The 18,455-nt window shown below is 45.8% G+C and overlaps 2 protein-coding genes across 2 annotated transcripts in view; both read left to right on the top strand.

Moving 5' to 3' along the window:
* Positions 1 to 18,455, top strand: part of LOC311143910 (high-affinity choline transporter 1-like) — a gene marked incomplete at both ends in the record, with an annotated part of 505,918 nt that overhangs the window by 439,242 nt on the left and 48,221 nt on the right. The gene's annotated exons all lie outside the window — the stretch shown is intronic.
* LOC311143790 (ephrin type-A receptor 6-like) overlaps positions 1 to 18,455 on the top strand; it is a gene marked incomplete at both ends in the record, with an annotated part of 549,016 nt that overhangs the window by 519,926 nt on the left and 10,635 nt on the right. The window contains one exon of the mRNA XM_084179672.1: positions 16,506 to 16,631. Coding sequence (XP_084035798.1) covers positions 16,506 to 16,631 — 126 coding nt within the window. The remainder of the gene's footprint in view (positions 1 to 16,505; positions 16,632 to 18,455) is intronic.

Here is an 18,455-nt window from a genome sequence, read left to right as displayed (position 1 = left end):
CTAAGGTTCAGGGATGAGTAACCGGGTGGTAGCCAGCTAGTGACAGTGACTAAGTTCAGGGCAGGGTACTGGGTGGAGGCCGGCTAGTGATGGCTATTTAACAATCTGATGGCCTTGAGATAGAAGCTGTTTTTCAGTCTCTCGGTCCCATCTTTGATGCACCTGTACTGACCTCACCTTCTGGATGATAGCGGGGTGAACAGGCCGTTGCTCGGGTGGCTGAGGTCCTTCATGATCTTCTTGGCCTTCCTGTGACACCGGGTGCTGTAGATGTCCTGAAGGGCAGACAGTGTGCTCCCGGGGATGCGTTATTGAAGGTAACATCCAAAGTATTGGTCGGGGTTATTGGTATCTATTCAGTCTGTCGGCCAGAGATGTAAGTCCAGGACATCAGTGGCGGTCGGTGCCGTTTAAGATGAGGGAGGATTATATATATGAGCATGGCCTTATTTCTATTACAGCATATTGGATGACTGTCATTCATATTCCATTCACCCAGCTCAATGTAACATTGATAGGTTTAGGCTGCTACATGATAGTAAAATTTTCCCTATACCCATCATGAGGTTGCTACAACCTAGCTTATGTTGTAAACTTTCATCGAGATAATTTTTAAGGTGGCAGACAGTGACACATTCAATACCACCTTGCACACTCTTGCCTGCATCTAGCTGATCTAGGGTTTAATCATTAGTCCATCAGTTGCAAATGAGAGTTTCTATTGGACAAATTCAGGTATGTTTATCCCCGTTTCGTTCCATTTGTTTCCGTTTAAGAAATGTTTTTCAACAGAATCGGCGGAATGAATACACCCTTGATCACACGCAAACACAGTTCACTTTCATAGCAGCAATATAAAAACAGAATGATCACTTTGCTCATTGTATATATAATTCCTTCTTGCAACTATCTACGCGCTTTCCTCCTCTCACCTTTGCTCGTTGACTTCGGTGCACAACACATCAGCTGTCTGTGACCAGGGGAAAAAACCTTTCCAAGCCAAACCTTCATATCATGACTGCTAAACGCTACACACAGCCTACATTGTTGTCACCTCAAAGTCAGCATAGCTACTAGAACTAACGCGTTAGTAAATCCGCTACAATCATGCAGTACAGTGTACAGTCAGAAAGCAGTTTAGCAGTTACACCGGCGGGCCCCGGTGGCAATAAATTAATAAAACTAAAAGCTTACCTTGACTTGGAAGAGTTCCAGTGTTGGATAGCCATAGCCAGCTAGCTAACATAGCATCCCTCTCTGTTAGCTGCATTCAGCTAGCTAAGTGAAAGTGAAAGAAAAACAAATACAACCAAATATACCTAGCCTTGGCCTAAAGTAGTCCCGTTGTTAGGTAGGTGTGGGGAAATGATCTCTGCAGGGGAGAGGGTTCAGATAAAGACCTCCTGTAGCTCAGTTGGTAGAGCATGGCGCTTGCAACGCCAGTGTTGTGGGTTCGATTCCCACGGGGGGCCAGTACGGAAAAAGTATGGAAAATGTATGCACTCACTAACTGTAAGTCGCTCTGGATAAGAGTGTCTGCTAAAATGACAAAAAATAGAAGGGAAAAAAGACCCAGGCATTAATCATGTCAAACACTACAAAACACGAATAGCTTCTCTCTCTCTCTTGCTTCTCCTTAATTTTTGAAGAAATGAATTGGTTAAAAACTGTTTAACTATTGTCTTTCTCTCTCTTTGAGTCAACTATTCACCACATTTTATGCACTGCAGTGCTAGCTAGCTGTAGCTTATGCTTTCAGTACTAGATTCATTCTCTGATCATTTGATTGCGTGGACAATGTGTTAGTTCATGCTCCAAGAGCTCTGATAGTTTGGAGGATGTCCTCTGGAAGTTGTCATAATTACTGTGTAAGTCTATGGAAGGGGGTGAGAACCATGAGCCTCCTAGGTTTTGTATTGAAGTCAATGTACCCAGAGGAGGACAGAAGCTGACTGTCCTCCGGCTACACGATGGTGCTACCCTACAGAGTGCTGCTGAGGCTACTGTAGACCTTCATTGCAAAACAGTGTGTTTTAATCAATTATTTGGTGACGTGAATATATTTAGTATAGTGTTATCTAAAAATCACTTTTTTTAATGTTTCACTATTTTTATTTTTTATGAAATTCACTGAGGAGGATGGTCCTCCCCTTCCTCCGCTGAGGAGCCTCCGCTGCTGGACATCCTAATCTCAGTCTGAGGTGTGCTTAGTCTGTCTGGGTGCCAGCCCATTGTCTCCCTGTCACTGGCTGCTTGGCCCATAAAAGCCCTGTTTTACTATCTGTCTCTGGCCTCATGTGGCTGGGTTAGTCTCTGAGGACGATTGACTGTGGGACTGCACTTTCTCCCTCCCTCTCTCTCTCCCTCCCCCTCTCTCTCTCTGCTCTCCCCTCTCTCCCTGGGACTCTGTCTACTGAATGGTTTACTACTCTGTTAGTTCATTTGGCCAAAGACTGTTTCTCCCCAGCGATAAACATTTCTGTAAAGGAGCAGCGAACAGAGCTGACCTCTGAAAGGTCCATAAAACCAGAGTGTTCTCAGATCACAGCCTGTGATAATGTCACTGAGATATTACTGATGGGTCGGGCGGGGCTAACACTGCCTGGACTGTATTGTAGAGAGTGGAGCCTCTCTCTTTCTCTCTCTCTTTCTCTCTCTCTTTAACTCCCTCCCTCTCTATATGTCTTTATTGTTCTCTCCTGCCCTCTCTCTCTTTCGCTCTCCATCTCTCTCCTTCCCTATCTCCCTATCTCTGATAACTCTCTCCAAACTGGCCTTTTGAAAGAGCCTCAGGTGTGTCAGTAACATCAGTTCTCAGACAAGGTGACATCACCTGCAAGGCTAAGCTACAGTAGCTACAGCCAGTTTACCCCCAATACACACATACATACACACACACACACGGCACAGCGAGCTTACCTGTTGCTCCTGGCCGAGATGACTTAAGGTAAAGCCGGCGACGAAGGAGAGGAAGGAAAGGGGGACTCCAAGCAAGGCTGAAAAGACGGCTACACGGCCTCCTCTTCCTAGTATGCTGATGGTTAATGTCCAATCACTGGAAAATAAACTTTGTGAACTCAAAGCAAGGCTTCAATCGCAGAGGGACATCAGGGAATGCTGTGTCTTTGTTTTTACTGAGACATGGCTTACGGACAATACACTCAACTCTGCTATTCAACCAGACGGCTTCTTCATATGCTGGAGCACGAGTACAGGACATTACAAGGCTGCTTCCTACCGTTCTAAGACAGCTGCCGGAAGCTGATGCTGTAGTAGTCCATGTGGGGTCAAACGACATGAGGAGGGCTAGCTTGGAACTGCTGAAACAGGATTTTAAAGAACTGATTCTAGCTCTGAAAGACAAAAAAAAGCAGCAGATTATTTCATGCCCCGGACCATCGCTGGGCCGTGGCTGCAAAAGATTCAGCAGTCCATCCAAATAATCTTGTCCATGCATTTCAAGGCCGCGTTGAGACAATGACTTATCAGTGACTCAAACCCTGTACAGATAATTTATGCTCCTCTAACTCCCCTGGATGCCTCTGTCAATCCAACAGCTGTTGTCAGCAGTAATCTTGCGCCTATGAACCAGAGTTATACTGTTAGCACTGAGGCGTTTTGACCTAGTAGGAAGCCCACTGTGTGCAGTTCATGTCTACCTCTGATAAGCCTCCCAGTAAAGCAATAAAAACAATCAAGAATCCCAGAAAAGCGCAAATAAATTGGCCATATTATCATACATGTATGTAGCCTAATTTTTTTATTTATTTTTTATTTCACGTTCAAGTTCTCATTTACAACTGCGACCTGGCCAAGATAAAGCAAAGCAGTGCGATAAAAACAACAACAACACAGAGTTACATATGAAATCAACAAAACTTAGTCAAAAACACAATAGAAAATCTATATACAGTGTGTGCAAATGTAGTAAGTTATGGAGGTAAGGCAATAAATAGGCCATAGTGCAAAATAATTACAATTTAGTATTAACACTGGAGTGATAGATGTGCAGAAGATGATGTGCAAATAGAGATACTGGGGTGCAAATGAGCAAAATAAATAACAATGTAAATAACAATATGGGGATGAGGTAGTTGGGTGGGCTAATTACAGATGGGCTGTGTACAGGTGCAGTGATCGGTAAGCTGCTCTGACAACTGATGCTTAAAGTTAGTGAGGGAGATAAGAGTCTCCAGCTTCAGAGATTTTTGCAGTTCGTTCCAGTCATTTGCAGCAGAGAACTGGAAGGAATGGTGGCCAAAGGAGGTGTTGGCTTTGGGGATGACCAGTGAGATATACCTGCTGGAACGCATACTACGGGTGAGTGTTGCTATGGTGACCAATGATCTAAGATAAGGCAGGGATTTGCCTAGAAGTGATTTATAGATGACCTGGAGCCAGTGGGTTTGGCGACGAATATGTAGTGAGGGCCAGCCAACGAGAGCGTACAGGTCACAATGGTGGGTAGTATATGGGGCTTTGGTGACAAAAAATGGATGGCACTGTGATAGACTACATCCAATTTGCTGAGTAGAGTGTTGGAAGCTATTTTGTAAATGACATCGCCGAAGTCAAGGATCGGTATGATAGTCAGTTTTACGAGTGCATGTTTAGCAGCATGAGTGAAGGAGGCATTGTTGTGAAATAGAAAGCCGATTCTAGATTTAACTTTGGATTGGAGATGCTTAATGTGAGTCTGGAAGGAGAGTTTACGGTCTAACCAGACACCTAGGTATTTGTAGTTGTCCACATATTCTAAGTCAGACACACCGAGAGTAGTGATTCTAGTCGGGCGGGCGGGTGCAAGCAGCGTTCGATGGAAGAGCATGCATTTAGTTTTACTAGCGTTTAAGAGCAGTTTGAGGCCACGGAAGGAGTGTTGTATGGCATTGAAGCTCGTTTGGAGGTTTGTTAACACAGCATCCAGTGAAGGGCCAGATGTATACAAAATGGTGTCGTCTGCGTAGAGGTGGATCTGAGAGTCTCCAGCAGCAAGAGCGACATCATTGATATACACAGAGAAAAGAGTCGGCCTGAGAATTGAACTCTGTGGCACCCCCATAGAGACTGCCAGAGGTCCAGACAACAGGCCCTCCGATTTGACACATTGAACTCTATCTGAGAAACCAAGGCTATTTAGTCTGCCGATAAGAATGCAGTGATTTACAGAGTCGAAAGCCTTGGCCAGGTCGATGAAGACGGCTGCACAGTACTGTCTTTTATCGATCGCGGTTATTATATCGTGTAGGACCTTGAGCGTGGCTGAGGTGCACCCATGACCAGCTCGGAAACGAGATTGAATAGCGGAGAAGGTACGGTGGGATTCGAAATGGTCGGTGAGCTGTTTGTTAACTTGGCTTTCAAATACTTTCGAAAGGCAGGGCAGGATGGATATAGGTCTGTAACAGTTTGGATCTAGAGTGTCACCCCCTTTGAAGAGGGGGATGACCGCGGCAGCTTTCCAATCTCTGGGGATCTCAGTCGATACGAAAGAGAGGTTGAACAGGCTAGTAATAGGGGTTGCGAGAATTTCTGCGGCCAATTTTAGAAAGAAAGTGTCCAGATTGTCTAGCCCAGCTGATTTGTAGGGGTCCAGATTTAGCAGCTCTTTCAGGACATCAGCTATCTGAATTGGTGTGAAGGAGAAGCGGGGGGGGGCATGGCAAGTTGCAGCGGAGGGTGCAGAGCTGGTGGCCGGGGTAGGGGTAACCAGGTGGAAAGCATGGCCAGCCTTAGCAAAATGCTTATTGAAATGAGGTAAATATCCATCCAGGATACCCGGGCCAGGTCAATTAGAAAGGCCTGCTCGCTGAAGTGTTTTAGGGAGCGTCTGACAGTGATGAGGGTTGGTCGTTTGACCGCGGACCCATTACGTATGCAGGCAATGAGGCAGTGATCGCTGAGATCCTGGTTGAAGACAGCGGAGGTGTATTTAGAGGGTAAATTAGTCAGGATAATATCTATGAGGGTGCCCATGTTTACAGATTTAGGGTTCTACCTGGTAGGTTCCTTGATCATTTGTGTGAGATTGAGGGCATCTAGTTTAGATTGTAGGACGGCCGGGGTGTTAAGCATATCCCAGTTTAGGTCACCAAGCAGTATGAACTCTGAGGATAGATGGGGGGCAAGCAATTCACAAATGGTGTCCAGGGTACAACTAGGGGCTGAGGGGGGTCTGTAGCAAGCGGCAACAGTGAGAAACGTATTTCTGGAAAGGTGGATCTTTAGAAGTAGGAGCTCAAACTGTTTGGGCACAGACCTGGATAGTATGATAGAGCTCTGCAGGCTATCTCTACAGTAGATTGCAACTCCGCCCCCTTTGGCACTTCTATCTAGACGGAAAATGTTGTAGTTCGGGATGGACATTTATGAATTTTTGGTGGCCTTCCTAAGCCAAAATTCAGACACTGCTAGAACATCAGGGTTGGCAGAGTGTGCTAACGCAGTGAATAACTCAAACTTGGGGAGGAGGCTTCTGATGTTAACATGCAAGAAACCAAGGCTTTTACGGTTACAGAAGTCAATGAATGATAGTGCCTGGGGGGTAGGAGTGATACTGGGTGCTACAGGGCCTGGGTTAACCTGTACATCACCAGAGGAACAGAGGAGGACTAGAATAAGGATATGGCTAAAGGCTTTAAGAACTGCTCTTCTAGTGCGTTGGGTACAGAGAATAAAAGGGGCAGATCTCCGAGCATTGTAGAATAGATTCAGGGCATTATGTACAGACAAGGATATGGAAGGATATGAGTACAGTGGAGGTACACCTAAGCATTGGGTAACTATGAAAGAGATAGCATCACTGGAGGTACCAATTGAGCCGGTCTCCGTGTATGGGGGGTGGGACAAAGGAGCTCTCTGAGGCTGGTTGAGCAGGACTGGGGGGTCTACAGGAAAATTGTATAATAAGAACTAACCCAAACACAATAGGCATATTGACATGGGAGAGAGGCATAACGCAATCACAGGTGTTATTCGAGAGGGCTAAGACAACAACTGGTAATGTTGATGAAAGTTTGGGCTGAGGCTAAACAGATAAACAGGATGGGGTACCGTGTAAAGGAACAGTCCAGCAGGCATTAGCTGTGTAGCTGAGTGATCATAAGGTCCAGTGAACAGCAATAAGTAAGTCCGGGAGCAGTTCGTAGGCTGCTACAGCACAGCCGAGCAGGAGGGACGACCGTTGATTGCGCGTGCTAGCGGGCCGGGGCTAGCAGATGGATCTTCGTGGTCGTCGCAACGGGAAGCCTGTTGAAACCACATCAGACGATTACGTCGGCAGACCAGTCGTGATGGATCGGCGGGGCTCCGTGTCGACACTAGGAGGTCCCGTCCGGTTGACAGAGGTAGGTAGCCGGGAGATGGGCCTGGCTCGAGGCTAGCTCAAGGCTAACTGGTTCGTTGGGACAGCTAGCTAGTTGCGATGGTCCAGTGTTAAGGTCCAGTGATTTAGTGATTACAGCAGAAAATCCGATATGCTCTGGGTCGATAGCACGCTGTGCAGACTGGCCGATAATTGTCCAGGCTAGAGCTGGCTAGAGCTGCCTGGTAGGTAGTGCAGGTCACGGACAGTGGTGAAGACCGCTAACGGTAGCTAATAGCAAGTAGCTAGTTCTAGATAAAAATAAATAATATAATTATTTACACGAGGACACAACAGAATACACGACCGCACTACTACGCCATCTAAGTGACAAGGTTCATGAAATCGATAACTTGCTAGTAAGTGATAACATTCATATACTGACTAGCTCTGAAACTCACTTACATGCTGACTACACCGCTCGCGTTGCAAAATAAATGTACACATACATGTTATTTAATAATTTCATCTGAACTGCCCACGCGTGTCAACAAGCGTCTGCATAGACAGGCGCTAAAATAAAACTTAGTTTAATTTTTTATGCTTGATGCGTTGCAAGTCCCACCTCTCCCATCTCGTCATTGGTTTTTAGTAGCATATACCCACGTAGGTGATTGAAAGGTGAACTGAGGTCCACACTCCAGTCCAGTTGGTGGTGGTAATGCACCTTAAAGTTGGTTGCCAACCGACATATAAAGTCCACAGAAGAAGAAGAAGAAGAAGAACAAGACTACTTCTGATTACTAGAAAAGATTAGTTTCCCCTTTTATCTGTGAATTAAATGTCCGAGTAGAGAACATACCATTTTGTGTGACTCAAAATGGGTCAAAATTCTACAAAGATCCAGAAAAAAAGGACCTTGTGCATTTCAGGTAAAATAACAACCCAATGTTTATATCCCAGGACAAATTAGCTAGTAACAGCAAGTTAGCTAGCTAAATGTCCATGAATGTTTCATGTGTTTCGACCTGTCCCCAAATTAATATAGGTTCAGAGTTTGTTTTGATATTTCAACCTGTGTGTCTGGATTGAGTCTCGTGTGGATGTACAAAATCATGCACGCAGCGGACGCACGCGCGTGCCCGGTCTAGACAGCATGTTAGATAATACCTTTGATGACACAGTGGTAGCAATATATGGTTACAACATCTTCAGAAGAGACAGGAATGCCAATGGGGTGGTGGAGGTGTTGTTGCTGTTTATATTCAGAGTCATATTCCTGTAAAGCTTTGAGAGGATCTCATGTCAAATGCTGTTGAAGTAATATGGCTACAGGTTCACCTGCCTCACCTAAAGCCTATTCTTGTGGGACTTTGCTATAAACTACCAAGAGCTAACACAGTATCTGGAAAATATGTGTGAAATACTTGATAATGTACAGTGGGGAAAAAAAGTATTTAGTCAGCCACCAATTGTGCAAGTTCTCCCACTTAAAAAGATGAGAGAGGCCTGTAATTTTCATCATAGGTACACGTCAACTATGACAGACAAAATGAGAAAAAAAAATCCAGAAAATCACATTGTAGGATTTTGTATGAATTTATTTGCAAATTATGGTGGAAAATAAGTATTTGGTCAATAACAAAAGTTTCTCAATACTTTGTTATATACCCTTTGTTGGCAATGACACAGGTCAAACGTTTTCTGTAAGTCTTCACAAGGTTTTCACACACTGTTGCTGGTATTTTGGCCCATTCCTCCATGCAGATCTCCTCTAGAGCAGTGATGTTTTGGGGCTGTTGCTGGGCAACACGGACTTTCAACTCCCTCCAAAGATTTTCTATGGGGTTGAGATCTGGAGACTGGCTAGGCCACTCCAGGACCTTGAAATGCTTCTTACGAAGCCACTCCTTCGTTGCCCGGGCGGTGTGTTTGGGATCATTGTCATGCTGAAAGACCCAGCCACGTTTCATCTTCAATGCCCTTGCTGATGGAAGGAGGTTTTCACTCAAAATCTCACGATACATGGCCCCATTTATTATTTCCTTTACACGGATCAGTCGTCCTGGTCCCTTTGCAGAAAAACTGCCCCAAAGCATGATGTTTCCACCCCCATGCTTCACAGTAGGTATGGTGTTCTTTGGATGCAACTCAGCATTCTTTGTCCTCCAAACACGACGAGTTGAGTTTTTACCAAAAAGTTATATTTTGGTTTCATCTGACCATATGACATTCTCCCAATCCTCTTCTGGATCATCCAAATGCACTCTAGCAAAGTTCAGACGGGCCTGGACATGTACTGGCTTAAGCAGGGGGACACGTCTGGCACTGCAGGATTTGAGTCCCTGGCGGCGTAGTGTGTTACTGATGGTAGGCTTTGTTACTTTGGTCCCAGCTCTCTGCAGGTCATTCACTAGGTCCCCCCGTGTGGTTCTGGGATTTTTGCTCACCGTTCTTGTGATCATTTTGACCCCACGGGGTGAGATCTTGCGTGGAGCCCCAGATCGAGGGAGATTATCAGTGGTCTTGTATGTCTTCCATTTCCTAATAATTGCTCCCACAGTTGATTTCTTCAAACCAAGCTGCTTACCTATTGCAGATTCAGTCTTCCCAGCCTGGTGCAGGTCTACAATTTTATTTCTGGTGTCCTATGACAGCTCTTTGGTCTTGGCCATAGTGGAGTTTGGAGTGTGACTGTTTGAGGTTGTGGACAGGTGTCTTTTATACTGATAACAAGTTCAAACAGGTGCCATTAATACAGGTAACGAGTGGAGGACAGAGGAGCCTCTTAAAGAAGAAGTTTCAGGTCTGTGAGAGCCAGAAATCTTGCTTGTTTGTAGGTGACCAAATACTTATTTTCCACCATAATTTGCAAATAAATTCATTAAAAATCCTACAATGTGATTTTCTGGAGAAAAAAAATCTTAATTTGTCTGTCATAGTTGACGTGTACCTATGACGTGGTCCTCTGTAGCTCAGCTGGTAGAGCACGGCGCTTGTAACGCCAAGGTAGTGGGTTCGATCCCCGGGACCACCCATACACAAAAATGTATGCACGCATGACTGTAAGTCGCTTTGGATAAAAGCGTCTGCTAAATGGCATATTAATGAAAATTACAGGCCTCTCTCATCTTTTTAAGTGGGAGAACTTGCACAATTGGTGGCTGACTAAATACTTTTTTCCCCACTGTATGTGATATCAACAGAGAGGTATATTTTCTGGGTGACCTAAATATTGACTAGCTTTCATCAAGCTGTCCATTCAAGAAAAAGCTTCAAACGTTAACCAGTGGCTGCAACCTGGTTCAGGTAGAGTGACCACATTTAAGATACCCAAATGCGGGACAACAGGATGATTTTGTGGGACAGTGTAACCTACATGAATAAAAACATTTGGCAGCCTTGGCAGCAGCACATTTTTGGTATTTGGTATTTTATTAGGATCCCCATTAGCTGTTTCAAAAGCAGCAGCTACCCTTCCTGGGGTCCACATGAAACATGACATAATACAGAACATTAATAGACAAGAACAGCTCAAGGACAGAACTACATACATTTTATTTTTAAAGGCACACTTAGCCTACATATCAATACATACACACAAACTATCTAGGTCAACTATCTAGCTAATTGGGATCCATAGTAAATACAAATACTAATCATTGAGGACAACAACGCCACCACTCTTGTCAAGACGGTACAACAGCATCTCTACTTCCTAAGGCGGCTGAAGAAATTCAGCATGCCGCCCCGGGTCCTCTTCAAATACTACCGCTGCACAATCGAGAGCGTCCCGACCGGTTGCATCACGGCCTGGTACGGGCTTCATCCACGACCCCAAGGCCCTACAGTGGGTGGTGAAGATGGCCCAGTACATCACTGGGACCGTGCTCCCAACCCTCGAAACGGTGCCTGAGAAAGACACGCAGCATCATCAAGGACCCCACACACCCCAGCCACTGTTTTCTCCCTTAACGTTGGGCATGAGGTCTGATACCAACAGGCTCAGAGACAGTTTCTATCTACAAGCCATCAGACTGCTAAACACTTAAATTGGATTGACCACCTGCTCTGATTCTCTGCACCTTAGCACTCACTCATGCACACACCCGCACAGGTATACACACACACACATATACATTCATGCTACACACACATCACAACTGCTGCTACCAGACTTTTATTATACTGCTCAGTTTATACACTTGCCCCCATCCCTCCCTTCCCCAACATGTAAATATTGGACTATAAATTGTGCCTTCCTGCATTATACTTATGCTAAAATGTTTATTCTATTCTACTGAGCCATTTACTTTATGTTCCTATTATTATATTTTCTTATTTCTTATTGTTGTTGCATTGTAGAGAAGGAACCTGTAAGCAGGGTTGGGGAGTAATGGATTACATGTAATCCGTTACATGTGCGGGATTCCAAAAAACGGTAACTGTTATCCGTTACGTTACCAGCAACAGTATTGTAATCAGATTACAGATACTTTTGAAAAACTAGATGATTACTTCAAGGATTACTTTTAAATTCAGAAAGGATGTTTGCGGAAAAAAAATATTTGACACTTCTCTGTTTTCTCAATGACATTCAAATCAGCACTGAAAAAAGGCGCAAGTTTAAGTTTGTTCCACCTGAGCGAGTCTGACCACAAGTCAGAGACCACTATGATGACACACCAAATGTGTTTGATGGATTGCGGGAAAAGAGCAGGAATAAGCTTTAGTAGGCTACAGTCCAAGCTATGTCTTCTAATTGTGCGACTGCTGTCGGCATCCAAAGATTATCCAACTTGAATAAACGCTTGGAGGTACGGATGACAGCAGTGGTGTAGTCTATGGCGATACGGATATCACTTGTTATTGATATCTACATAGTGCATTGATGTGAATCACACTGCTGCTCTCTCATTTAGCTATTTGCGCCTTACGGATTGTGGTTGTTGTGGATGGCTGTTCACAAATCTAAATGTGTATTTGAACCCAATAATGGTTGAATTCAAGAAGTTTAAGCTGCCTATCAATCATTGTTTTTGAAACCAGTGGACAGCCAGTGAAAAATGCGCTCTTGCAACAGCTGTATAGTGCGGATCCCAGCCTATGGAATAAAAGTGGGGCTTTTATTGCTCAATCTAATTCATGCTGATAAAAAAAAATCCATAGGCCTAATGGAGACATGCTCAAACTCACACACTTTTGATAGACTTAAAGGGGCAATCTGTAGACTTGTATTATATATATATTAATGTAAAGATATAATTTAATCATATTATTATATGTAGTTGTCACGATCGTCTGGGTAAGGAGTAGACCAAGGCGCAGCGTTGCAGGCAAACATACTCATTTATTTAGTGAAACGCGATCAAAAGACGGTAACGTGACAGTAAACGGTCAAACACAACCAACACGAAACAAGAACCCACAAAACACAAAGGAAAACCGACAGTTTAAATATGGCTCCCAATCAGAGACAACCAGCAAACAGCTGACACTCGTTGCCTCTGATTGGGAGTCACTCAGGCCAACCTAGACATAGAACAACTAGACACTAAAACACAGCACAAAAACACACGGAATCTACACACCCTGACTCAACATATAAAGTCCCCAGAGCCAGAGTGTGACAGTACCCCCCCCCCAAAGGCGCGGACTGCGACCGCGCCTCAACAAAACCCCAAACAGGGGAGGGCTGGGTGGGCATTCCTCCTCGGAGGCGGCTCCGGCTCCGGGCTTGACCACCACCCTTCCATAATCCCCCCGTAGTGCCCCTGGTCCGGTCTGACCCCGCTGACTGGATCAGGACTGGACATCGACGGAGCGGATTGCTTAAGCTCCGTTGTGGAGCAGCTGACCAGTACCTGATCAGGCACCGGACTGACGACGCGCACCCCTGGCTTGGCGCGTGAGGCAGGAACGGACCGGACCTGGCTGACGATGCGCACCTCTGGCTTGGTGCGTGGAGCAGCAACGGACCGGACCGGGCTGACGATACGCACCCCTGGCTTGGTGCGTGGAGCCGGAACGGGCCTCACCGGACTGACGACGCACACCACTGGCCTGGTGTGGAGAGCAGGAGCGGGCCGGACAGGGCTGACGAAACGCCCCACAGACTTGGTGCGGGGAGCAGGAATGGGCCGGACTGGGCTGGCGACGCGCACCACAGACTTGGTGCGGAGAGCAGGAACAGGCCGGACAGGGCTGACGAAACGCACCACAGACCTGGTGCGGGGAGCAGGAATGGGCCGGACTGGGCTGGCGACGCGCACCACAGACTTGGTGCGGAGAGCAGGAACGGGCCGGACAGGGCTGACGAAACGCACCACAGACTTTGTGCGGGGAGCAGGAACAGGCCGGACAGGGCTGACGAAGCGCACCATAGGCTCGGTGTGGGGAGCAGGAACAGGCCGGGCCGGGCTGACGACACGCACCACAGGCTCGATGCGAGGAACAGGAACAGGCCGGACCGTACTGGGGACACACACCACTGGCCCTACGCAGGGATCAGGAACGGGCCGGACCGGACTGGTAACACACCCCAGTACCTCTCGCCGTGCCTCCACATTCTCCCTCTCCTCTGTGACCAGTGGCCCCCTTAACCTGGCGGCCTCCTCTGCACACCCGCTGGACCGCTCCTTCGCAGCCTCCTGCTGCCCCGTCGTCCACGTCGTGAGCCCCCCCCTAATAATTTTCTGGGGTTCTCTCCTCCCCGTGGGCCAGGCCTCTATACTTCTCGCCCAACTCTCACTCCTCTGCTTCCAACTCCCGCTATTCAGCTCCTCAATGGGCTTGACCCAGTCGAGGCTCTTCCTCCATTGTTCCCACGTCCACTCTCTCTGCTCTTCCCTCGGCTTGACCCAGTCGAGGCTGCCACGGAGATCTGCTAGGGATCTCCCTGGCGATGGCTCCTCGACTCGCTGCTTGGTCCAGTTTTGGTGGGTTCTTCTGTCACGATCGTCTGGGTAAGGAGTAGACCAAGGCGCAGCGTTGCAGGCAAACATACTCATTTATTTAGTGAAACGCGATCAAAAGACGGTAACGTGACAGTAAACGGTCAAACACAACCAACACGAAACAAGAACCCACAAAACACAAAGGAAAACCGACAGTTTAAATATGGCTCCCAATCAGAGACAACCAGCAAACAGCTGACACTCGTTGCCTCTGATTGGGAGTCACTCAGGCCAACCTAGACATAGAACAACTAGACACTAAAACACAGCACAAAAACACACGGAATCTACACACCCTGACTCAACATATAAAGTCCCCAGAGCCAGAGTGTGACAGTAGTAGAAAGCGATAGGTTAGAAGAAGCCTACATAACCAACCCATAAAGTAAAATGTAACATCCATATATGGCCAACTATGTAAACTTTGATTTATCCTGCAATAGATGTCATTCAATTGGTAACATACATTTTCGTCTTCTTCTAATACTTCTTAAGGGGAAAGTAATCTAAAAGTAACTGAATGTAATCACATTACGTTACTGAGTTTGGGTAATCCAAAAGATACGTTACTGATTACAATTTTGGACAGGTAACTAGTAACTGTAACGGATTACACTTAGAAAGTAACCTGCCCAACCCTGCATGTAAGTAAGCATTTCATTGGATGATATATACCATGCGTATCCCGTACATACGACTAATAAAACTTGAAACACAAACACACTGTCTCACTCACACACAGACACAGACACACACACAACAAACACAGTAAACAGGTCATGTTGATGCTAAATGCCATGTAGAGATTGAGATCTGGGTTGTAATAGCTGAGATTAGATAAGGAACATCAAGGTGAAGAGGGAGGCTCGGGGGAGAAAAACACGGCTCAGAGAGTGATTTCTCAAATGTCAAGATGTAAACACAACAGACGAAGAGCAGAGGAGTGTGAAGGGGGGGGGGGAGGAGGAGGGTGTGTGTCATTGTTTAATGGTATCTGAGAGATAGAACCTTCTGAGTCTCAGCAGAGCTAAATAACACATCTAGTAAGGTGAGGAATTCTGGTGTTGCTAGAGAGGATGTTTGTAATCTCTCACAGGATAGGATCTTATTCTAGGAGAGATGTCACCTAACACCTTCTACCCTTCTTCCAGACCTGGATAGGGAAAGGGGGATACCTAGTCAGTGCAACTGAATGCATTCAACTGAAATGTGTCTTCCGCATTTAACCCAACCCCTCTGAATCAGAGAGGTGCGGGGGGCTGCCTTAATCGACACCCACGTCATCGGCACCCGGGGAACAGTGGGTTAACTGTCTTGCTCAGGGGCAGAACGACAGATTTCTACCTTGTCAGCTCGGGGATTCAATCCAGCAACCTTTCGGTTACTGGCCCAACGCTCCTACCCGCCAGGCTACCTGCCGCCACGATAGGTAACCTTACATGTATCTGGGGAAAGTGTCTGACTTGTTTTGTTGTTGTTATTGTAATGTTAGTACTGTAACTTCATCAGATAGCTCTTCTATGTCAAACGCGTCAAATGACACTATTATCTATATTATCTAATAACACCTAACTGCATCTATATACTGTATAACTGCATTTTATAGGCTACATTTAATTTATGGGGATGATAGATGATCTAATCTACATAGAGCGGGATGGAAAATGGGATGGCAGTGTTGTGTGGTAGTAATATGAATGGCATGTATACACACAGCTACACACAGATAGTGAGACTAGTAATGTTTACCCTCAGCCCAGAGAAAGGCAATATGGAGGAATAGTTTTTCATCAGGGAGAGGAGATAACCGCTTTTTGTGGAACAGGATTGAAAAAGGCTCATTCTCCATATCCAACAGTACCACATCTCAGCTCCACAATATCTCATCCTTACCACGTTACACACAGACACACACACACACACACACACACACATAATGCTATCCAGATACATCCCACCTCCACGATATCTCATCCCCTGCCTGCATAGCCTCACGCTTTCTTTGATTTCAAGAGCTGAACTATTCTGCAACATTTGTTGATGTGGTTCTGCTAGTAAATGCTGCAGAATTGTGCTTCTCTTGGAATCGCTACTCTTCGCCGCCAAGAGAAGTCCACGAGAGATCCATCGCCCACCGAGCTGAGAACACAAAGACACACACACACTCACACTTACACACACACACACAAATATACACACACTCACACATCTGTTCTGGTGCTCTGCTCCTCTCTTCTCCTGACCAGTTCTGGTCCAGTGGGTGGAAAACCCAGTCGGTCAGTCCAAGCTGCTGTCTGTCTGTCTGTCTGTGTCTCAGGGCCCAGAGCCCAGGGCCCAGAGCCCAGAGCCCAGAGCCCAGCGTCAGAGGTTCTGTAAGTGTATCTGGGGTTGTGTGGTGGATGACTTCCAGAGCTCGTTAACCTTGGGAAGCAGGCTTAGATTCAGCCCATCCCCCTGTGCCCCCAGGTTAGGGTATGATCTGTACTTAGAATGCCCCCCTCTCTCTCCCTAGCGCTGTCCAGCGCACACAAACCATGTACGCAGAAACACTCTCTGGCTCTCTACCTCTATCATCTCTCTTTTTCTCTTTTTCTCTCTTTCTCTCTCTCTCTCTCTCTCTCTCTCTCTCTCTCTCTCTCTCTCTCTCTCTCTCTCTCTCTCTCTCTCTCTCTCTCTCTCTCTCTCTCTCTCTCTCTCTCTCTCTCTCTGTCAGGGTTGATAAAGTGTTTTGTGTTACTTTCTGGTCTAATATAAACAGTGTTACCACAACAACAACAGAGCCTAGGAAATAGTTGGAAGATACATTATTAATACATGTTAACTTGCAGTCAGTACTTTATGCTGATATATCTATTGTATTTGTCCTATTTACACAGGGCAAACCCTGTTTGAAACATTGTTTGAAAACTCACCACAGTAATTTTCAAATTTACAAGTAACTCACAAAGGTATCAAATGATTATGCGGTTAATCAAATACCTCTTGTATGGATTTAGCAGTTGTTTCAATTCCAAAGAGCACACTCTAATGAAGCCGGCTACAAGGTTTTAGTTCTTGCATTGTTGTTGTTTTTTACCATTTTATATTGGCGAGTCCATTTTAACAGGAGGCCTTGGTGTGTGCATGCGTGTGTTCATGTGTGTGTTCATGTGTGTATGCATGTGTGTATGCATGTGTGTCTCATCACTCAGCTGTGTGTAGTCAGACAGCAGCGTCATTAGGTTGACAGTTTAAAACAGTTCTGCTAGGGGAATAAGTGAGTTGCAGTGTGTGACTCAAGGCAATGTATAAAGCCACACTGTACCAGAGGTTAATGGCACAGCCAACCTTGGCCGCTTCAGAGTATATCGCTCATCATTTTGATACTGCAGCTATGTGTGTGTTGGTTGAAGGGGTTCTGCAGTGTGTGTGTGTGTGTCATTGTCCTGTCCTAATTGATCACATTTGATCTAAGTGGGTGTTATTTCAGGGCTTCTTGCTCTCCTCTATGTTCATTTATCAGAGGGAGTAATGGAGAGACTCCATCGACAACTCAAGACTCTCAGTGCTTCAAGGTGAAGCCCTCAGATGGCTCAGTGTTACCTTGTTAAATCGATGGACCCCAGAAGTGGAATTCTCCTCTGAGGATGGAGTGTGTGTCAGGGTTTCCATTAGGAAAATGTGGCACCGGACATTTGACTGGAGAGCATTTTAATTTACTGGACATTTGAGAAATTTACCGGACCCATATGCATTGGGTGGGTAACCTGATTAGGGCGTCTACCCACGGTGCTCAGAATGACAGAAATCACATTTAGAATATGGTAATTAATCTTAACAAAACATGCAAGTCCAGGATGCAACGATGTGCGGTCCTTCTTACCGAATTCTGATGTGCACTTTGAACATGTTAGAATAACTGTCCACATTTACTTTTCCTCAGCCAATAAGATGAGTAACGAACAGCAAAATCAATAGGCTATGTCAATCTACTATCACCGGTAGTAGAAAAGTTTACCTATTCTATTGGTCAGCTTGTCGAGAAAGAAATAGCCTATTCCAAACAGACTCTGGTACAGTTGGATGTAGTCTATCACAGTGCCATCCGTTTTGTCTCCAAAGCCCCATACACTACCCACCACTGTGACCTGTACGCTCTTGTTGGCTGGTCCTCACTACATGTTCGTCGTCAAACCCACTGGCTCCAGGCCATCTAT

This window comes from Coregonus lavaretus (genome assembly GCF_964263955.1).
Source record: "Coregonus lavaretus genome assembly, chromosome: 16".
Taxonomy (NCBI): domain Eukaryota; kingdom Metazoa; phylum Chordata; class Actinopteri; order Salmoniformes; family Salmonidae; genus Coregonus; species Coregonus lavaretus.
Note: the sequence above shows the minus strand (reverse complement) of the source record. Positions and strands in the feature narration are given on the sequence as shown.